The following is a 23,948-nucleotide window of genomic DNA, read 5'->3' on the forward strand; positions in this document are numbered from 1 at the left end:
CTCTGACCTGATGAGGTGCTTTGCTCAGGACTGTAGTCCGGATCAGCGTCTAAAAAGCTCTCACCAACAAGCAGAATAATTAATGACGTTCAGTAAGTCCTACAGAAAATATATATTTATTGTAGCGTCCGTCTGGACGCTGTAGTGATGACGAGCCGATTCGTGAACACGTTGAGTTTTAATAACCGGTCACTGTCGGCCGTGATCACGCCAACCAACAACACAACAATCAATGTTTGAATGAATGAAGAACTTCTCCTCTTGTCTCTCCCACTCGCACACTCTACACCTCTCCTGATGCCTTCACTGACCGTCAACACTGTAGGAATTAAGAACATCTACACTGAACACGTTTAACAAACAGTAGAGCTGTTACAGTTTTATATGTGTTATAACTTTTCTCCTGATATCATGTCACTGGTACAACTGGATACTGCTAGCATGATAGTTGTGAGTACTAACAGCAGCCATGTTTGTTTGTGTTTTTAACTTTCACTATGATAATGTTTTGGTGAGGACCGGTTTTGAATCAGTCACCATCATATGGTCGAGAATCAGCGGCGCTCGTGCATGTGAGCGGGGGGGCGCCGTTTTGGAGGAGCTCCGAGGGAGGAGGGGAGGGGTTAGACGGAGTCCTGAGGAAAAGCTGCATTCAAATTCATGCTGGTTTTCCGAGACTACCAACCCTAGCTTTAATCCATACTCAATTCATTGTTGACATCCCTACTTTAAACAAACAGAAGTCATCATATTCTAACTCTACCGCTTTCATCCACTCTGTCTGATTTTTCTTGTTATAGTTTGTACCAGTGTTTGAGTAGTTACTGCTCAAACACTCATCTTTAATAACCAGAAGGGGGCACCATCGTACTCTCAGTTTAAAATGTGCTGAACACAGACAAGGGTCAGAACTCTAATGTTAAAAATGAAGTCGACGAGGAAGTGCTAAAATCCTGCAGTTCCTTGAGTGTCCACTTGAGGCTGGCTCCAAAAGCTGAGGAAGTCCCATTAGAGCCCATGTTAAAATGTCACTTTTACAGCAGAATTAAACAGTGTTACAGTAAAATAGTTCATTACTCATTATTCATTATTTAATAAGCTCATTTCTGTATTCTGACACACAAACAAACTGTATGGGGAATTATTTGTTGTAACTTTGTAGTCATTAAAGGACGCTATTAGATACTTTTTTACCAAGCCATATATCTTCTAAAAATGCTGACATCAAAATGGTCTTTTACATTCGGACTACTTTCTTAAACCTCCGCTAGCATACGCTTACTGAATGTAGCAACCAGCGTCTCTCCTCAGAACCACTGCTGCTACAAACATCTCTTTTCAGCCTGACACATTGCTCACACTGTTTAAAACATGGATGAAGTCACAGTCAAATCATTGACTGTTCAGCTGCATCCTGCTCACCTGCCGTTAAATCAGCCACCTGATCCTGCACAACTTGATATCACAAAAAAAAAAGACAGAACACTCTAAACCTGCTCCACTGCACTGTGAAGAACAGGAGGAGGAGGTTCATTCATTGCCTCAAGTCTGACTTTGATGCATTGAAGATTACAGGACAGCACGAGCTATCACAGTGCAGCAGAACTGAGCCAAACTCTATTGGGAAAACAAATAATGCATGATTGTGGATCATGGAGTACCAATTTTGTTCCTGCATGCGTTATTGATCCCTTGAAGATGTTGTCTTGATTTGCGCGTGCTGTCTTACGTTGCAGTGAGCTGAGCTGTCAGGTCCTCCACGGGGAAGAAGATATACAAAGTTAGACGCAGAGAAAACAGAGAGTGGAGAAAACACCTCCTACACTGATAGGAAGTAGAGGGTGTAAGCTTAAGCCACACTGATACTGTTTGCCATCACAGGACCTGATAGCATCTTTAATATTTGACAGCAAAGTTTCAACCTTTTCCAATACTTTAACAAGGAGGCATGCAGGCAAACCTATTTCTGCAAACAAAATAAGAAATTGATTCCTCAGATGGAGACTATCCAGTTCAAGGTGATGTTGTTTTCCAGTTTTCTTTCAGGCTTTTGTTGTAAGAAAAATGGCCAAGAAAAAGGAGGCCTGTGACACCACAAAGGCACGAGCTGTGAAGTATGAATCAAGGTTTGGTTTACTGAAAACAGCGGGGGGCCATCTCCAAAGATGGAGCGCTGTGTCAGGGACCAAAGGAAAAGAGGGGAGAATAGATCAAGCAAGATCTGGCACAAGAACAGGAAGTGTGGACAGTAAATGGGAGGGAAGCAGGTGGACAGTCACATTAGATGTAAAAATCATGCAAGCATTTTAATATGCACCTCCTGCTGCATCGTGTTTGGCTCATAAAATTCAATGCTGGAGAATTGATGGTGTGGAGTAACAAAATCCATACTGCAGCCTAGGAGGCTTCCCAGAGAATACATAAAATCAGTGGTGGCAATAAAAGGGATTGCATTAAAAACAAGATTTGCACAGTAATTAATATTTCAAGCTTTTAGTTTCCATTACAGAGCTGCACAAATTATTTATGAGTGTGCGCTAATGATAAAGCTCTCAGCTGATCTGCAGGCAGCATCAATCTTCATGAGGAATTTGATTAACTTAACGACTTACATGCAATCGTTTCAGGAATGTGGAGAACAAATTTGCAACAATGTTCTGTTAATTGATTTCTTCAGCTCGAATGAGGCCAACACCATAGATCTTTATTGGGAATGTGGCGGTAAACACTGAAATATATGACATGCAATCACCTGCCATCTCTGCAGCCTGAGGGGACAGAGTGAGGTGTACGGTCCTGCCTCTGCAGTGTGCTGCTGGAGGACAACATGTGCCCAATGTTTTCTTTCTGTGTCTCTCTGTGTGTGTGTATGTGTGTGCTCTCGCCAGTGTCCCTGTTTAATAGTTGCACATTGACACCTTGGTCTACTTGAAAATGATGCCTGTTCCCTGTGCAATAACCATGCAATATACAATAGCCCTGCCACTTTAACATCCTTGTATAGATCACCTTCAATCCCAACACTTTGTGCCCAGCGCTTACATAAACAATTCTAACTATTCTGCGCTTTTCTATATACTTAATTATTCTATTTTATTCTATTTTATTCTACTTTATTCTATTTTTATTCTATTTTATTTGATATTTATTTCATTTCATTTCATCTTTATTTAATTTTATTCTATTTAACTTGATCTTTATTTTATTCTATTTTATCTTTATTGTATTTAATTTTATTCTATTGCATTTTATCTTTATTTTATTTTATTTTATTCTATTCTATTCTATTTTAATTGATCTTTATTATATTTTACTCTCTTTTATTTCACTTTATTCTATTTTATTTCATCTTATTCTATTTTAATTTATTTCTATTTTAATTTATTTCTATTTTATTTTATTTTATCTTTATTCTATTTTATTGTATCTTAATTTTATTATATTTTATTTTATCTTTATTATATTTCATTATATTCTATTTGATCTTATTTTATTTCACTTTGTACCCAGCGCTTACATTAACAATTCAAACTATACTGCGCTATTCTAAATACTTAATTATTCTATTTTATTCTATTTTATTCTATTTTTATTCTATTTTATTTGATATTTATTTCATTTCATTTCATCTTTATTTAATTGTATTCTATTTAAATTGATCTTTATTTTATTCTATTTTATCTTTATTGTATTTCATTTTATTCTATTGCATTTTATCTTTATCTTATTTTATTCTATTCTATTTTAATTGATCTTTATTATATTTTACTCTCTTTTATTTCACTTTATACAATTTTATTCTATCTTATTTTATTTCATTTTATTCTATTTTAATTTATTTCTATTTTATTTTATCTTTATTCTATTTTATTTCATCTTTATTTTATTCTATTTTATTTTATCTTTATTTTATTTTATTCTATTCTATTTGATCTTATTTTATTTCAATTTTATTCTATTTGAATTTATCTTTATTCTATTTTCTTTTATCTTATTTTATTCATATTTGTATCTTATTTTAATCCTTCTTCTGTTAATATTATGACTTTGTTACAAACTGTTTATAAGAGCTCTGTAATGACCTGTAATTTCCCTCTAGGGGATAAATAAGGTATTTCTGATCCTGATCCTGATCCTGATTCTGAAACGTCTTGTCATAAATCTTGAGGTTACTTTATTTTGATTTTGAGCTGTGTGATCATGCAGATTAATACCAAAAAGCCGGAGAAGAATATGAGTTAGATTTTACAAAAGATTTAAAAGTATCAACTAAATGTTTGTAATAAAGGTCAGAAGTAGCATCCTTATTATTCATTTTAATGAATTATTGAAAACACATTTAATACCAGACTTTAACTAAAGGTTTAAATTTTGGTTTGCAAAATAAACTTATGTAACCAGCTTCATGAGGACACATTTAAATACATTTCAAATGATTGGAAACTTTAAAGGGTGCTCTTTGTGTGCCTGTGGGGACAGCTCTGTCCCGCAGGTACTAAATGTGGCACAGTCTATTTCACTCTGCCCCATGACTGACTGGGAATACTCTCCTTTGTGAAAAACATAGGTTATAGTTATCCTAACTTTAACTCTGTCACACTGCTATCCCTCCTGGGTGATGATTTAAAAGAGAAAAAAAAGATAACATAGAGAGAAAGAGATAGGAACGATAAGAAAGGGTGAGGCTTAATGGTGAGATGCACTGAGAATTAAGATGGTGCGATAAGGAGGACAAAGCGGTTAGGGAGCAGTAAAAAGAGTCAAGAAAAATGTAACTTAAAGAAACCGCCGTTTCCAAAACGGCAGTTTTTAAAATAGCAACCATACATCCAAAATCCACTTTGACAGGGACAGAGTGTGTCTGATCTGTTGTCTCATCTTCAGCTCAGCTCTTTACAGCCCCGTTAGCCTATGTCCCAGTGAGTAGACTAAAGCAAACAAATTTGTGTTGTATGAATACATTTCACACAAATGGCCAGCCCTATAAGTAAAAGTGCTACAAAGTTTTTTTTTAAATGCAGAGTAAAGTTTAAGCTTGCATGCAGCATAATTCACAAGAAGATATCCTTAGAGTAACTCCAATGAAATACTGTCCCCTTTGTGCATGCATGTCTAAAAAGCCTCTTTCTAAAGTTCACTTTCTCCTCTTCACCTCATCCTTCAGGTAATATCTGAGGCTACAGCTGCTAAATGCTTCATTTTTCAACAGATGCATGACAATGAGCTCAAACCGACTCCCGAGCTTTGCAATAAGTTAAACAGAAAGGCTGCATCTGAGCAGAAATCCAAATCAGTCAATGTCAAACTGCTGAAGTGCTACAGCAGAGTTTGCTAAATGTTAGCACGAGTTATCAGAGCTAATGACTGCAGGCTCGGGCCCCTGTGTCTGTTTCAGCCCTGTGGGGCCGGTGCAGAGTTTCTATCAGTTTGAGACAAAAGGTCAGTTCACTCATCACGGAGACGTTCACTCTAAGCTGCTGTGTGCAGGGATGTTTGTGCCCCGTGTGGACGAAACAGGACAATACATCACTTTCATCATGTCCTTCATGTGTAAGTTGTGTTTTGACAAAGAAAAAGCCTTCTTTTATTTTACAGTTTGGGCAGTGTTCTGTTAATGGCCTCCATTGACGCTTTGCAGAGAGAGCTGGGAGGCATACTGAACAACTTCATAGACATACAGAAATAAATCTCTCTGATACAAGGTGAAAATGATATGGACGCCTCTTTGGATATGCCCAACTAAAACAAACCATATCACAGTCGACTAAAATCTCCTAACAGGATCTGGAAAGACAGTTTCACTGTTTATTTTGGATCACTGTGAAGTAAACCTTGGATGTTTTTAGGATTGAACAAGACAAAGTCAAGCCAAAATCCAGCGCTTGGTTTTCAGATTGGCAACAAACATGTGTTCCTTCCAACAAACAGCTAGAGATGATGTTTGTTGTGTTATGGGGACACGTAGCTGTTGGCTAGGAGGCTCAAACTCAGCCTCTTTACCTCACACTAAGTTTGGCTGAGTTCAGCATTTCAATATGGTTCCCGCCGACGATTGGCTTTAGAACAGCGCTCAGAAACACATGGGTGATGTCACGGATACTACGTCCATTATTACACAGTAATATGGTCTATGGTCTGCATCTGCTGCAGCAAATGTAGCTGTTTCTATGACATCAGCCTCTGGTTAGTAACTCAACTTTATACAACAGCAAAACTGAATCACTTGAGGGCTCCTTTAAAGGCACTAAATGGAAATTTGGACATCCGACTTTAATATATTTCTTATTATGTCTCCTTGCCAGATTTAACAGACTCTAAACAAACTATTCTCGTCCAAGAGACCTTTTCACCCCACCGCCACTTGAACCAGGAAATGTCCTCATATTTAAAACAAAGTTGGATATCAACAATAAACGTTTGACACTCACAAATATTGGCAATTCATTTTTAAATCTCATATCAGTAAAAAAAAAAAAAGGCCTCAACACAAAAGGCCAAGACTACGTGTGATCACAGTCCAACATATCTCTGCAGCCGTCTGTCTGTCCTGGGGGGGCGTTGATGCTGGCTGATACAAGAGTTTTTTTATTTAATCTCGACCACCACCATCAACACTGGCGGCCCACACACACACACACACACTCGGAAAAACACACACACTTTCTCCTCCAAGCCCTGTGAAGTGGTATTTCTCTCTCTGTGTGAAGCTGCTGCTCAGCGGCCTGCAGGGGCCGATCTGTTGGCTGGGAGTGCTGGACAGTGATCTTTATCAATCGGACTAGATGGATGAGTGGAGCCCTGTGGGGCCTTCGCTCCACTTTGAGCAGGGGCAGTTGGAGCTGGTGAGGGGGGGAGATGGGGAGAGTGGGAGAGGGGTCCCTGGGTAAAAAACACAAAGAATAATCTAACTCCTGTCCCTCCTCGTGCAGCAGGTAGACACACTCCGCTCATCAGCCCTGTGTTTAAGCCTCTTTACTCATCTGCACAGCTTTACCTGCTTCATTACGTGCTGCCGATCATCCAGGTTTATCGGACAAATAAAGCAATCTGTCCTGCGTCTCCTCGCCTAGCAGGAAGACTTTAGAGAACAGCGCAGTCTCATCACTCAGCCAGCTTGGACATACATCACAGGAGAAGTAGATTACATTTGTTATGCACGATGTCCAAATGGTAAACACTGCGGAGCTAAGCAAACTCCCCGCCTGAGCCTGACTTGTCTGATTGTACACCTCAGCTTCCCCTTAGGAGAGCAACCATTCCCTGCCTCCTCCGCCTCCTCCTCCTCCTCCTCCTCTGCGACAGTGTGTGGCAGACAAACTTCTGACGTCCATACAGATACACAGGAGAAGAAAATCATTACTTTAGATCAGTTTGGCTGTTTGTGCGAGCCGCCCCGGACAGCAGAGCTGAGGATGGTAAAGCGCAGGCTGTCCGCATTGATCTGTGCAGCCCTCTAATCTCATTAACTGGCTCTTGATTTATTGAGATGGGGCCCGGAGTGCGCCAAGGTTATGGAAGCAAACACCAAGCCTGCTCCCCCGCACTGAGGGTCGCATGGAATTGAGGTCAATTGACTGTTCAGTGGGCCCACGCACCCACAATCCCTTACACCAGCCATTGCCTTCTCATTAACGACTGTTTTGGGAGGGGCGGGGTGTTGTAGGAGGCGTGAGGCCCGCTGGATAGAAAGAGAGCATTAGGGGATAAATTATCGTCCGTAATGAGGTGATTCAGGGCTGCATCCAGTCATCAGAATCTTACAAGCTACACAACAGCGCTAATAATGCAGCATCGACAATACAGGCATCAACCCGAGCCATTGATTACACTGCAGCACGGGGTAAATTGGCCAATAAATAAAGATACAATGCAAACACACGTCCTGTGTAATTACACACCTATTGAGCCACTGTGATATATGACAGGGCTGCAATTTGCTAACCCCTGCATGTTGTTTGACTCATAGCGAGGCTGAGGTAAGTATTCAGTGACCACACTGCAAAAAAGGGAAGCTTGAATATAGGGTAAAAAAACTTAATTCAAGGTGAATTTTTTTTAAAACTAGTGAAATGATCTGTCCATGCATCATGTTAATTTCACTTGATAAGAACTCTTTAAATGAGATCCTTAAATCTAGAAATAAGCAGGCTCTGAAAAGTATTAAAAGAGTTGAAATAAGTAGAATATGATGATTTTTAGCTCAAACTGCTGGAAAACAAACTTCCTAAAGCACACTTATAAGTGAAATAGACTGAATATAAGCAAAGAAAATCTCATTTATTTATTTTGTATACTTAATTTGAGCAAATGAAGGCCTGAGGAGAGAAAAACACCAATTTAAGTTAAAAATGAGTCACTATTAGAAAACTATGATTACACTGTTTCTTGATATAAGCTGGCTCATCTTAAAATAAACCCTAATCCATCTTAAAACTAAAATCTTTAAACCAGGTCTTATTCTTAAAATACACCTCTTAAAGGTGACATATCACGCTTTTTTCATCAATATATCTTGGTCTAAGAGGTCCCCAAAACATGTCTTTAAAGTTTATGCTCAAAAAAACACTTTGAAATCAGATGTTGGCATGCCTGAAAAGTCCTCTTCTTCAGTCCTCCTCAAAACACTATTTTTTCTCTCTGACCACGCCCCCTCAGGAAGTGGATGTGGTCTCAGCTCTCCGGCACGTTGATCTAATGTTTACATGTTGGCTGAATATACACGGCTGCTCAGAGATCACGTTACTTCAACCCTCTGAATCTGATCCAGAATCTGATCCTGACGGAGAGGCGCCTGTAGCAGGACCTTTCTGAACCATTGGTCACAGATTTAGTGTTTCTTGTTGTTTTATTTATCAGTATGTCGACGTGTGTCTTGGTACACAGCTACGAACATGTAGCTATGTGGCTATGCTAATTAGCGCTAGCACTTATCCATGACAAATAAAAATCATCCACTAGATCTTCAAATCTGCAGACGTGGGGAGTAAAACCGACCACTGCCAGAAAGGCAGCGGGACCTTTTATGAAGGATTGGTCACAGATTTAGTGTTTCTTGTTGTTTTATTTGTCAGTATGTAGACGTGTGTCTTGGTACACAGCTACAGCTACAGCTATGAACATGTAGCTATGTGGCTATGCTAATTAGCGCTAGCACTTATCCATGACAAATAAAAATCATCCACTAGATCTTCAAATCTGCAGACGTGGGGAGTAAAACCGACCTCTGCCAGAAAGGCAGCGGGACCTTTTATGAAGGATTGGTCACAGATTTAGTTTTTCTTGTTGTTGTATTTGTCAGTATGTAGACGTGTGTCTTGGTACACAGCTACAGCTATGAACATGTAGCTATGTAGCTATGCTAACTAGCGCTAGCACTTATCCATGAATAATAAAAATCATCCACTAGATCTTCAAATCTGCAGATGTGGGGAGTAAAACCGACCTTTGTGTTTATTAGGACAGCCTACAACTAGAATGCCTCCTTCCTAAGCTCCTTGTTAGCACACATTTGTGCAGGTAATGAAAAACGGAGGAGGGGATTCAGTATTATTTTATACAGTCTATGGGCTGAACAAGCTCCGAGCTCTGACTCCTTGACAGACCTGATATTGTTGTGACGTAACAAAAACACTGAAGTCTGAAACGGCTCGTTTCACACACATTTACAGAAAGGTGGAGAAATCAGAACAGGGGCAGAATGGATTTTTTTCATTCTCGGGGGGTTTGTAGACATGCCAGGGACACATATTTCAGATAGAGAACCATTAAAGTCAATTTTGCATGATATGTCACCTTTAAAACTAAAATCTTTAAACCAGGTCTTATTCTTAAATACACCTCTGAAATGTTTCTACAGAAACCACAACAGAAAGCGATTACTGGCAACATTTCATGATACAAATATGGCTCTAACACAGTCTTTAGAGCCAAACCAAAACAAATAAATTAACATTTTGCACAGCAGAAAAATGAGCAATCAATAAGATAGAAGCTGAATTGTGTCTTGAATAAATGCCTTATGTGTTATTCTAAAATTAACCAAACTTGAAGTTGTTACTCAATCTTGAAACAAGTTTTATTTTAATGAGACTTTAGGTCAGACAACCAATGTAGCTTATTTCACAGTCATTCACTCAATTTAAGATTCCCAGACTAACTGAGACAAAAAAGACATGTTCATAATCAATTTAAGATTCAATCATACACACAAAGATTAAAAACAAGTGAATAACTCTAAAAAGAAGGTCATTCATCTAACATGTCTCGATCTAAGAATTAAAATCTTGGCAAGTGCCGAATTATTTGCAGTACACTGAACTGCTGAATGGAGAGGCAGGAGGAGGAGGTTTTACAAGAGAACATGTCAGTCCAACACCTTGCATGGCAGGCGCTGCCACTGGTGTGTGAATGTGACATGTAGTGTAAGAGTGTTTTGATGGGTCAGAAGACAATGATAATGCTCTTTAAGTCTATTATTTCCAAATGTTGTGTGCAAAAGAACTCTGATAGTAATCTAATGTATTTTTTAAGTGGTAGTACACACTAAATCTTCACCATTATAGTTAAAAAATGTAAAAAAACATCACTGCAAACTGAAGGCTCTTACCTGGTATTCACTGGGCCAGAAAGTGCTGACAGCGAGCTCCACCTGGTGCCACTGGCGTCCCTGGGAGCCCGTGATATTCCAAACAGCACTCCCCTTGGGGCCCCCGTTCACCCGGATGTAGACCTGCAGGTCCCCGGGGCTGTGGCCGTCACGGCTGTACAGAAAGAAGCTAAACTGGATGCAGTGTGTGTCGTTCTCGCTGAGGGGAAGCAGAAGCAGCTGAGCACGCTGGCCCCCGAAATGCTGCGAGGAATTGACCATCATGAAGGACCCTGGAGGGGAAGATGGAAAAATAAGGATGTTAGATTTTTTTCTCAAGAATCCATTCATTGCCAGTTTCTCAGACTCTCACAGATAACGAGAGGTTTTAAATATCAGTCATAATAAAATAGATCAACCTAAAGAGACAAAGACTCTTTTTTTCTGATCAGTTAAAACCTTAAAAGTGGATTTTTGAACATTCTACCTGACAGACACCACCGACTGACCTGAAATACAAAAAAATAACAAGATCGAACGCTTCAGGCTTTGCTTGTAGCACCTCAGCCCAGGATAGATATGTCATGTTAGCTCTCGACTGCTGAGGAACATCCGCTCCTTTATTTTTATACCAAAAAAGAGCCAGGAAGCCGAAGCCGACAGACTCCTGGTTGTTACCCGGGATATCTTTGTGATCCAACACGGCTATTTGTCTGTAACTGGCCTTTCTTTGTGTCTCGTTTCAGAGGACTCCCATCAGTTCTGCAGCACTGCCTCAGATCTGTTGTGTTCAAAGGTGCAGAGCTGGGTGTCAGATTGGACTTTCATTTTGCACTAAGGTTCACAGAGTCATTGCTGCATCCCTGGTCCCTGCAGTGAACAGATCCCTTGGCAAATGAGAGGTAAAAAAAGAGGGAGGAACTCTGGTTTGCACAGTGAAGGGTAAAAGTTCAATTAAAAGTGACAAAATCTGTAGAAATAAGACCGTGTTTTACACCTCAAGTAAATCAATACTCATGATAAGATATGAGATACTTGGCTCACGGTAAAGATAATATCTGATATTGCAATAATTAAAATATTGCAAAAGAATCACTTAATGATACATAATATTTGATTTAAAAAGTAAATAAAAAATGCCCTCTAAAAGGCAATATGTTGGATTAATGTAATCGTTCACCGCACCTAGGTTTTTATTTACTAAGATGAAACAATCTACATTTTTTTGGTCTTTGAATAATTCTTACAGAGCTTTAGAACAATTCTTAAATTTCAAAAAATGAGACAACAAATGCACATTTGAGTGCTTGAACAAACATAACCAGCTTGTGTTTGCAGACCTGTTTATATTTTATTCTCAAACTTTGAGACATAAACTTGTCCAATGTTAACCTGTATGACACATGTCACTGTGATGTCAACTACAGCTCTTTTTCAGGAAGCTTGCAGCTGCAGTAACAGACTCCATGGCACTTCAGTGAAACTCTCTCTGCAGACTTTGAGCGCATCCTCCATCTTTCCTCTAGTCTCAGCATCAAGTGCTGCAACCGGCCTATACTGAGCTTGCAGCCTGTGGTCTTGAGTGAGCTGCACCCCTTTGTGTGATCCTCACGGTTGACGTAGCTAGCAAGAAAATGGAGAAACTTAACAGATAGGCCGACAAAGGGCAGCAGAGTGGTAGGAGCGCTCACTCTATAGCTACTTCAACGCAGAGCGCTCACTCTGATGCTGTTTTTAAAACCCAACTCAGAATAGCTTGCTTACTTCTGAACTTCTTCATCTACTTTTAACTAACTTATTTAACTTATCACTTGCTAACTTGAGACACAGCAAACAGCCTCTTTTCACAGTCAAGAGCGGCTAGCACATCTAGCTCCTTTACACCTCTGTCTGACAGCTCACTGTCTTCTTCTACGCTCAATAAACTGTTGTTCACGTTCCCCTCATTGACATGCTTAGCGCCATCAAGTGGAGTCATGAAGTAATGTCACAATGACTCCAAGTGGCAACCTTCGCTCTCAAAATATGAAGCCCATGCGGAAGTGTTATAAACTGCAGTTCATCGAGCGTCCACTAGAGGCTGGCTGCAGAAACACTGTAAACCACATACACACCAATTCAAAGAGGATGATATTTGCAGCAGAAATAAACATGTTTACAGCCTGGTTCAAAAAAACAGCTTGGGTCTGAAGAGCTAATTTCTCTATCGGCACACACTATACGGGGGTGATTTTTTTTCTAACGCAACAGTTCAGAAGATATTAAGATTAAATAAGGACATGACTGACTTGATTGACAGGCGGGAGCACTGTAGCTGTTGGCTAGGAGGCTAAAGGCCGCCTCTTTACCTCACACTAGGTTTGTTTGAGTTCAGCATTACCAATATGGCTCCTGCAAACGATTGGCTTCAAAACAGATGGGTGACGTCACGGATACTATGTCCATTAATTATGCAGTCTATGGGTGAGTCAAATCTACTTTCAGCGCAGCATTTATTCAATTAAAGTTTCTATATTTAGCTGCGGCATTTTGATAATTGTATTACACAGGTCAAGACAACAGAATATTGCCTTATTGATATTTTGTCCCTTCCCTGGTCACTTCCATTAAAGGCAAATGTCTTTCTTTATTTATTACGAGGCTCAAGATGTGGCTTGATTAGTCCTCTAACAAGAGATGATAACCTTGGTACCCTTCTAGCATCAGTTTTTCAAATGCAGGGTCAGGTTAGCATCATATTCAGCATCTGGTTAGAATTTAAAAACACACAAGGCTAATCAAACATCTTACCGTTTCTTTACAGTTATTAAAAAGTGAATTAATGAGGTATAGAGATAAAAACAGGTTAAAACATGTTTATTTTTGCTGTGAGTATGGGCATTTTAATGTGGACTCTGATTATAGTCTTATGAGGTTCGATGGGCAGCCTCAGGTGGACACTGGAGGAACTGCAGCTGGTCACACTTTTGTGTTTTGGGATTTCTTCTTTTTGTTTTTTCTTATGACACACACTTACAAGTCAACCAGGCAGGCAGAGCGCTGTCTGTGTTTATATCCTTGGACTGGTTAAAGTGGCCTCAGGGATCACACTCTCCCCCCTAACTTCTAATCCTCCATCATCATCATCATCATCATCATCATCATCATCATCTCATCATCATCATCATCGTCCTCACACTGACTCTTTGATGCTACCAGCAGGAGAGTGAAGACATCCTAATTGCACGTATAACCTTCACATCTGGTGCAATTGGGCACATCAGCTGGAGATGGCCATGGTGTAGAAGAGCACAGACAGCGGCATCGTGGGTAGTGTAGTTGCCTGGGTACTACACTAGAGCCAGATCGCAATCAGAGCCCTGCCTCTCGCCATTAATCACACTGACACGGTTATTAGGCTATAATGGCAGCCCAGGGAATGCTTAAACCAGAGAGATGGCTGTAATACTCGCACACCGACATGCAGGACACATATCAACACACACACACACACACACACTGGCACCCTAATATCCATCAAACACACACACAAAGAGACAGTTTACAGGCCCAGGAGCAGATCCAAGTGCTGCTGACCTTCCCAAGAGGAACAAGTGGCATCTTCTTTCAACTCTGTCACCTTTTTTCATTCTGTCCTCATTTCCTTCCCTCCACTTCTTCTGCTATTCTCCTCTTTTTCACCTTGCTACTCTTTAGCCAAATTACTGAAAATACACACACCACTTTAAACAAAAGTCAATGGCAGGTTGATTTACTTAAACAGAGATATATCCTCTGTGTTCTGTCTTTAAGTAAAGGTGAAACGCAGCATCAAAGAAGATGTCAGAGAAGGTTTTTCATGGATACATTGATGTGTGGATTCATTTGCATCAAGGGTGAGAACCTTTCCAGGAAGTAAGTGATGCTGTTATTAATTTTTACTCTTCCAACGTGCTCTGAGAAAAGCGTTTTCTTCAAGATGAAGCTCTTTACCCAGACAAAGGCAAATGTGATTCTATTTTAATCAGGTAATTTTCTTCTTCTCTCCTGCGCTGTGGTTGAGTCTTTTATTCTTTAAAAGCAGTTAAAAATGAATTCAGCTAAATGTGTCATCTTCCCGCTGGAAAGGTCCGCTTAAAGCAACAAGAAAAGAAGTAATGTGCTCCTCTAACGAAGAAGATCGTCGGCACAGGGAACGAGAAAAATGTCACTTGTCTCATTTTATCAGAAGAAGTAAAAATAAAACAAGTACAGCAAGAATAAAAAACAAAACGTGAATAACTGTGTGATCAAGTGGAAATGTTTAAAGGCAGAGTGAGAAGTTTCATGTGTTGACTCTGGTGACCCCTCTAGATGAAATCAGTAGTGTGTAACACGGGGCTTCCATCAGATCCGTGTCCGGTCCGTCTCCGATTCGCTGTGGTCCAGCTCCATGCTCTCTCGTCCATCAACACTCACTGGTTGTGTTTTCAGAACGCAGCACAGAGCAGGACCACCGGACAGCTGGAGTCATGTGACCAAGGTTTTCCCGCTGTAATCACTGAATCAAGGATTCTCCTCCTCCTCTCCTTATCCATGTTGTCTTTATGGTCCACTGAAAACCTCAGACCTGTTGACTCCAGGCCTGTCTGCGTTGTGCTCTGGCATCCGTTGCGTTCCGACCTGCCAGATCAGAGACACAGCCGGAATGCAACGGAGTGGATCCAGTGGAAGTTAACACATTGACTAGAAAAGAAACCTATCAGATATGAAAAAATTTACATCCTATTAATTGTGATAGGATTGAGAGAACTAGAGAATTATGGGAAAGGAACTTGGAGGTTGAGCTGAGCGCTGAGGCATGGTCAGGTACCTTTTCTTCAGCTAAGAAAATCTTTACATGTAATCGTCTCAAACAGAGCCAATACAGAATATTACATAGACTTCAGCGAACACCACAATTTTTAAACAAAGTTAATCCTCAGATCGCTGCCCTCTGTATGAAGTGTAAAAAAGAAGTAGGAACATACTATCACTGTGTGTGGCAATGTCCCTTAATATCCAGGTATTGGAAAAATATTGCCCAGGAACTTGGCTTAATTTTTAACAGAACAATAAAACTAGAGCCAGCATTGTTTCTCCTGAACGTACCTCCGCAAAAGTTCTCTCTATCTAAAGGACAGCTCCTCCTAAAGAGTAAACTTCTGCTCCTAGAGAGGCGATGTATACTGTTTCAGTGGATTCAGGAGAAGCCTCCATCGGTCACGCAGTGGTACAGAGAAACATTCAAAGCTTTTCCTATGGAACACCTTAGTGCTAAATTAAAGGGCAATGACAATCTATTTTATAATATTTGGCAACCCTTCATAGATCATCATCCCACTGATCTGGTTGGCTTGCTGCAGAAAGGGTGCCCACATTTTATTTTCAAAAATACATCATAGTTTTGTTTCTTTTTTTTTTCCCTTTGACATTTAATTCATACGATTGTATCTGATATGATATATGTTATTATGACCCATGTATGTTATTATTGTTTTTATATGTATATATTTATATATTTTTTAAGTAATTTGACTACGTCTGTGCTGTCTTGTTCTGTGTCTGTTATGTGTAAAAATGAATAAAATATATATAAAAAAAAAAAAAGGAAACCTATCAGATCTGGTGCCGTGACGGACCGGAGACGGACCAGACACGGATCTGGTTGAATTTGGCTGTAACTGTGGTGAAGACTGCATTTCCCATGAGCACCATCATCCACTGTGCTAAAGATGTGGCTCTTACCAAAGCGTGCATTTGCTGTGGAAGTTAATGATAGTGAATTAAATATGTTTTCTAGACAGAAGGTCTGGTTTGGAGTGAGACCGCCGCCATTCTTGTAATAGATAATATTAATAATGAGGACTCGGTTTGGACTCAGCTCTGATTCTTTTCTGTTGACTCTGTCTTGATTCAGAGTTGAACACAGCGGACTTGAGACTTTGGTGACTAACACTGCAAACAGACCTATTTTCCTCTGACTTACTCAGAGCCAGTGATCTTTTGACTTATTTAATTAAAAAAACATCCGACAGCAACAACAACAAAAACAAACAAGTAAAATGCTGCGGTATAAACCGATGAGAAGAAGCTCATTGTCATTCATATAACAAGCATACACTGTCTTTTTTAGATGCTCCATCTCACTCAGACTTGAGTTTTTGCACTGCAGTGTTCCTTGCTGTCTCAGTCTCAGAGACGGAGGGCCTTTTCATCATCGCTCCCCCGGTATGAACAGAAACAGGTCGAAAGCCGGGTCAGACCCTCGGACACCCTGAATATGAATGGATTTTAAATGCATGTCACACCGCCTCCCTGACCACTGTCCGTTACTCCCCGGAGCTCAGGCTAAGACGTCAAACTGCCAGAAATATCCTGTGATAACAAGCAGCCGCTGTCCTTTGAGATCTGGATGTATTCTTGGACAACACTGATATTTCTCTCCTCCTCACCTGCTTGCAGTAGAAGCCCGGACACGCTCTGGCTTAGCCCCCACTCCCCCCCCTTCACACCTCCACCTCACCATCACTGCACTGCTGCTGCTTTGATGTGTGAGTTCTCGGGGGGGCTCTGTGGCTAAATTGCTTTTTCTTCAGCTTTGAGAGCTGGACCCCCTCATTGTTGCAGGGCAAGTCTCCAACTGTCCTTTTGACAGCAGGACTGTACTGGAGGAGAGAGAGAGGGAGACTGTAAGAAACATAAAGCTGCTTCTTTCATGATCTCTAATCCACTTATTCTATTTAGGCAAAACAAATACGGCCTCTGCCAGGATGTTGTTGCAGGTAGCACCAGTCTCTCTATGAAGCAGGAGAAGCCCCCTTGTGGTTGTAAGGAGGAAAACAAGCCACTCTGTAAATATAGAGATTTAAAGATACCATAAATGATGAAATAAAAATTTTGGGGGTGTCAAATCTGCAGTCTAGCCTCCATTTCCTCAGAATCACACAACTAACAATGCATGCTGGTCAAATGTCCCTCCTTATGCTAACCTGTGACGTCATGTTACAACACTATAGCTGCAACTCTTCACAAAACACACGACAGTTTGATGGCTCTCCTATAATCTAATGTTATGGTATGATCAATATTAAAAAAAATTATAATTATTTAATTCACTGACAATTAGTTGTGTTATTTTATCCATCCTGTTCACATCAAAATAATGTCCTAAAAACTGAAACATCTCCATAATTCAGTCCAACATCGAGCTGAATGATGTCGCCAGTTGTGTGTGCCATTTGGTGTCAGGCGAGGAGTGCATGATGGGTTTTTTGGAGCATGTTTTTTTTTTTTGCTCAGATCCTTTCTGCAAAATATTTTAATTGAGGTGAAGAGATCAAGTGAAAACAGTTGGGTCTCTTAATGCTACCTCTTCACTATAAACTGAGGTGTGTTTATCTCTGTAGAGCTGAGTGGAACACAGGAGTTTAGAAAACTGACCCACTCCTGATGATGGATTAGAAGTCAGGGTTATCATGAAAACAAACAAATGAGTCACAACAAGACATGACATTCAAGCTCATAATTGCTATTTAATTTCCTGTATTTTTATTAGCCAGAAGGTCCAATAAACACGACATTTTCAAAGAATTAGAATTAGAATGGCAATTATTTGATGGTTAGGCTTTACAGGGTTAAGATTAGTTAGACTTGTTGTGTGATAAGTTGTATTAAGCATCAGTTTTGTTTATCACTTGTGTTTAATTTGGTCAGGGGAAAAAAGTGCACTTAACAAGCTCTGACTTTACTTATCAGTTCAAACTTGGGTAAAGTAAAGGAAGCATTTTACAAAGGCTCCTGATACCTCGTGCTTCTCTGTCATCTCCACAATAAAAATGTAATTCAAATCTAAAACAGATCTGCAAACACAGAATAATCATGCTGGGGTGTTTAAATATATAAAAAAAACACTTCAAGTTTAACAAAAATGTGATTTAGTGCCTTTAGTAGGAGTCAAACCCTAGATCAAAGGTCATACATATTTATATATTTAACTTTCTTAAAGGTTTACCACTCCGCACTTTTCTCACACGCCTTCATTTGACTTCTTGTTCTTGTAAAAATATTGGTCGCTGCCTTTTTAAAACATCAATTCAAGGTATAAGGAAGGAGATGATCTGCTGCAGGTTTGAGCAGCAGCTCATAAACAGACCAGCGTCTCTTTATTTCAGCGTGATGGATCAAGTCAACATGATTGATGCTGTAATTAAAAGTTGATAAATTCATAAAGATATTACAGCTCTGATAACCTTACACAATATCCTTGAGGGCACACACGTGCACAGAGACACATACTGTCTACCCCCCCCCCACACACACACACACACGCATACTTACACACAGAGGTTGGTGTAAGAAAAAACACCCAATGCAGAGAATTTCTCCATAAATCCATAAAAGCTGATAAGGCTCCATCTATTTCTCCCATGACCCTGCCAAGGGCGAGGGAACATGCATTAAGAGATTAGGGGACGGCCTCGGCTCCCTGAATTCATATCAGAATGTGGGGTGGGAACCTGAGTCATAGGTCTGCCCGCTTTTATCACACTTACACTTGGAGGAGAAAAAAACGGAGAGGAGCTGAAAGTGGAATGGAGGGGAGAGAAAGTGCAGCGAGAAAAGAGGGAGAGATTGTGAAGGGCTTTTATCTTTGTGTTTGTCCCCATCATTTTTCGTTAGCTTTCCTCCGCTGCCATCAATAACGCTTTGTAGAACTCAGGCAGCCCTATTCAACAGTGTGATAACAGCATCTTTCCTTGGGAAAGGCCAGGCAAAACCTGGTGCATTTTAATCAAATTTTTATCTAACATTTTCAACCTCCCACCTCCACCATCGCCTTCACCTCCACCTGCACCTGCACTCTCCGTGAATAACAGAGCGCTGATGTTGATCGAGTCCGTGTGATCGGAGAGAACAGGCCACACTATTTTCCTCGACCCTCCCTCTCCTCCAGGGCATCAGGAGAAGGTCATTCAAGATTTTCAATTTGCTCTACGAATTTGGTCTTTCAGATCTTCATTTGCTTTCTTTCCTTTATTCTTTTTTTTTTTTCCTGATATTGCAACCCGGAGCGACGCTGGCCTCAGATGATACTGCTCCTACCAGAGAAGTGAAGTGTGGCGAGCGTGGATGATTGGGAGGGCACAGATTGGTCTCGCTGTTTGCTCCTCTTTGTATCTCTGGCTGTAGTGTGTGATCTGCTCGGCTGGCAGGAACACTGGGGCTGCGGCTTGTTTACCACGGCCAAAAGGCAATGCAGATTTCGCCATTTACAAAAAGTGACACAGTGCTTACACCGTGCAAATGGGAAATCTGCAAACCTACAGCAGCTGGTCATGAATGCGACACTGACAGAGCCTAAACCGGCCCGCAAACAATACAAGTCTGACTGCAGCTGACAACTCGGAGCTAATGAATTCCCCAGGTGAGACTGTGGAGCCGGGCAGAAAACCTGGAGACTGCAGACAACAATAACAACAACAACAACAACAACAACAGAGTCATTACTGTGTTTCTACTCTGACGCTTCAAAGATGCTCCGATTAGCACCACATACTGAGTGAAATGTGCCAACAGCACACACATTCACTCTATATGCAAACGCTGTCAGGAGAACTGAGAGTGCCTGAGCTATTGTTTTGTTTATGCTAGAGGATTCAAACCATATGCACGACATCAGTGCTACAAAGAGGGATTCATTCCCAGACCTGAACCCTAACTCCAAAGACATTCAAATATCAGCACAGCACTTAGTGTTGGCTGAGTCACTGCTACCAAACATACTGATGTTCATTCTTCCAGAGGACACAGTGCAGTTTGTTGTCCCCAGAGTCTTAATGGAGCGGAAGAAAACATAAAGCTTTTCTGCATCATGTGATCAGAACAATCTGTAGACTGAGTTTTTTTTATACTGATTAATCAATAATTGATCTTTAACATTTCCAAAAATCGATCATGGGAAAATACTTAAAATTTATATCCCTTCTGAATACTTGTCAAAGCTCCTCCAACCCTGTTAACACACCAACACATGTAACACACAAAGACCACAGACAGTAGTCCTTGTAATAAACCACTGTAAGACAACCATTAGAGCAGGATGTGCCTCCTTTTACAAAAATGTCCTCCTCTGCAGAAAAACATGCTTTCATCATTTCTGCTTTATTGTAAAAAACACCTTTTTAGGGACAAAGAGGAGGCAGACACACTTTCACATGTTTTTAAAGGTAGTCCGTGCAAAATAGAAATATTGAGCAATATCTAGTGATGGTGAAGTGACAGTGGCCTTCGAGGACAGGAAGTTCCTGTGATGCAAGATAAGATTGATCCTCCATTTGTCATTTATCAACAAAAGCATCCATCAATACACATTATTTTCCCACAGCAACCACTCTCTTCTTCTTTGTTTATTAGTTGGTGCATATTTGGCAGCCACTCACTAAATACCAAAACACGTATGCTACTAGTTTGTGCAAGACGGCCATGGAACGAGTCTCCCTCCTATAAAGATATAAAAGACTTATTCTAAGTTAAAGCTGGGGTTGGTAGTCAGATTTAGATAGTCTACACCAGGGGTGTCAAACATGCGGCCCGCGGGCCAAAACCGGCCCGCCAGAGGTTCCAATCCGGCCCGCTGAACAACTTAGCAAAGTGAAAAAATGACAGAGAAGACATTATCTGCAATTTTTCAATAAAAGTAACTACTATTTCAAATTTGTCCTCCGGGGGTCGCATACAATCATAGTGCTGATGGAGCGAACCTGAACAGCGCTTTTTTTCCGGGATTTTTTTTCCTCAAAGTAAGAAATTAGATGACTTGCTGTTTGCATAATACGGTTGATATTCCTAAAGACTTTTTAAAGCACTATAAGATGATCCACTAATTATGAACACTAGCACAACAGCCCTGCATACAACACTGTCCAGCAAGCAATTGACCTCCTCCACCACCAGGCCCCTTCCGACCTCACTGACCTCCTCCACCACCAGGCCCCCTTCCTACCTCACTGACCTCCTCCACCACCAGACCCCCTTCCTACCTCACTGACCTCCTCCACCACCAGGCCCCCTTCCGACCTCACTGACCTCCTCCACCACCAGACCCCCTTCCTACCTCACTGACCTCCTCCACCACCAGACCCCCTTCCTACCTCACTGACCTCCTCCACCACCAGGCCCCCTTCCTACCTCACTGACCTCCTCCACCACCAGACCCCCTTCCTACCTCACTGACCTCCTCCACCACCAGGCCCCCTTCCTACCTCACTGACCTCCTCCACCACCAGGCCCCCTTCCTACCTCACTGACCTCCTCCACCACCAGACCCCCTTCCTACCTCACTGACCTCCTCCACCACCATGCCCCCTTCCTACCTCACTGACCTCCTCCACCACCAGGCCCCCTTCCTACCTCACTGACCTCCTCCACCACCAGGCCCCTTCCTACCTCACTGACCTCCTCCACCATCACACTCCTTCCTGTAACTTACGTTCCTCACATGCCCACCTCCTGTCTCAACCTCACAGAACCAAGCACCGAACCTGGGGGGACAGAACCTTCTCAGTAGCTCCGTAGTAATAAAAAGTATTATTATTATATTTGGCCCCAGTATGAGAAATAAAACAGTTGTTTTTGTAGAAAGATAGTTCATTAAATATGAACATTTTCAGAATGTACTTTTTTGCACTAAAACAAAGGGAAACATTTAGAGTTATTGTTATTTATAGGTTATTATGTTATGATTTTACTGGTCCGGCCCACTGCAGATCAACTTCGGCTGTATGTGGCCCCTGAACTGAAATGAGTTTGACGCCCCTGGTCTACACTTTTTGTTATACTGGTTAAAATGATCTTTATGTTCCGATGGCAATCAATACATAACGTGTTCTTAAAAAAGAGTAAAAAAAGCTGCTATCTACAGCCGGAGTAAACCTGGGAAAACACCAACCAATCCCTGCCATCAGGAGCCAAATGATGAAACCAATCAAATCCTGTCCTGCCGTTCTGCCCGCCTCCTGCAAAGCGTACATTTCATGTTTGTGTTTTTAACTTCCACTATGAGAATGTTTTGGTGTTTTCTTACCGCTGAGTGAGACATGAGTTGACGTAGTGCAAAACACAAAAAAACATGTCTATTTTAATACAGTCTATGATTCTGCTAGATGCCGCTATATGCCACATGCACCTTTTTTTTTTGTTTTGTTATAATTTTGGGCATTTTTTGCCTTTATGATAGGATTGCTGAAGAGAGACAGGAAATGTGGGGCGTAGAAAGTGGGGGAAGACATGCAGGAAATGGTCGCATCGGTGACCTCTGTGACGAGGACGTTAGCCTCTGTATGTCGGGCGCTTAGACCGCTAGGGCACCAGCACCCAACACGCTGCACCTTTGAACATCTAAATCTGGTGTTTTGCAGAATTGCAGTTTAGTAAAACTGATTAAGGCTTCCGCACCACCTCCAGTGAGCATGCAACAAACTGGGTTGCATCACCTTGTTGAGGCAGCCATCACATGTTGTGTGTGTGTCTATGTAGACCGCATCCAGCTGAAGGATTAGGAGAGGCTGAAGCATTAGTTTGAGTTCACAAAGCAGCCATGAGTAAAGCCTGATTTATACTTCTGTGTTGAATCGATGGCGTACCCTACACCAGAGGTCCGCGTAGCTCCCGTACCTACGCAGAGGCCTACACATGTAGCTGACGTGCACCTCCTCCAAAATGTAACTATGCGTAGAATCGACACAGACCGCAAGCCCTGTGATTGGTCCACTCAGCTGCGTTGTGTTTCCCACATTTACAGCACTTCCGGGATCCCGGCTCATCGTCTGTGTATTTCATCTCCTCTTCTCTATTCTTCATGTAATCATGTGTGTATGATAAACAGCAACATGTATCAGCTGTAGATTAACATAACACGCTCTGAATCTCTGTGGAAAAGTAAACAGAGATCGTAGCGGGGCCAGAAGCAGGCGACCGGCTATCAGAGAGACCACACTGCCCTCAAGTGTTTCGGAGGAGAATTGCTGCGTGACACGGAAACATCGACGCACAAGTATGTGGTGCTCATGTCCCCATCAGCCCCTGCTGATGCAGAAGTATAAACCAGCCTTAGCTGGCATTAATGAGGCACAGAAAGAGTACTTGTAGTGTATACAGTGCTGTTGTAAGTCCTCGGTGTACCCCAGGTGGAATGTCTTCACCCCAGCAGCCTTGGTGATGAAGCTTTGGTGAAGAAACTGTTTCTGTTTTTTAACAGACAGATAGTAGTTACACCAATTTTTGGGACAAAATAAGATAAATCAGCCAATGCTCTTCTCTGGGCAATGTTTTCAAAGCAATTACTCCTACAGCCTCTGATAACATT

General features: G+C 41.2%; 1 protein-coding gene across 5 annotated transcripts in view; it reads right to left on the minus strand.

Annotated features, from left to right (window-relative positions):
* Positions 1-23,948, minus strand: part of ptprua (protein tyrosine phosphatase receptor type Ua) — a 334,107-nt gene that overhangs the window by 173,805 nt on the left and 136,354 nt on the right. For all 5 annotated transcript variants that reach the window (XM_034704890.1, XM_034704892.1, XM_034704887.1 and 2 more), the window contains exon 3: positions 10,607-10,878. In XM_034704890.1, coding sequence (XP_034560781.1) covers positions 10,607-10,878 — 272 coding nt within the window. The remainder of the gene's footprint in view (positions 1-10,606; positions 10,879-23,948) is intronic.

This window comes from Notolabrus celidotus, chromosome 16, assembly GCF_009762535.1.
Source record: "Notolabrus celidotus isolate fNotCel1 chromosome 16, fNotCel1.pri, whole genome shotgun sequence".
NCBI lineage: Eukaryota > Metazoa > Chordata > Actinopteri > Labriformes > Labridae > Notolabrus > Notolabrus celidotus.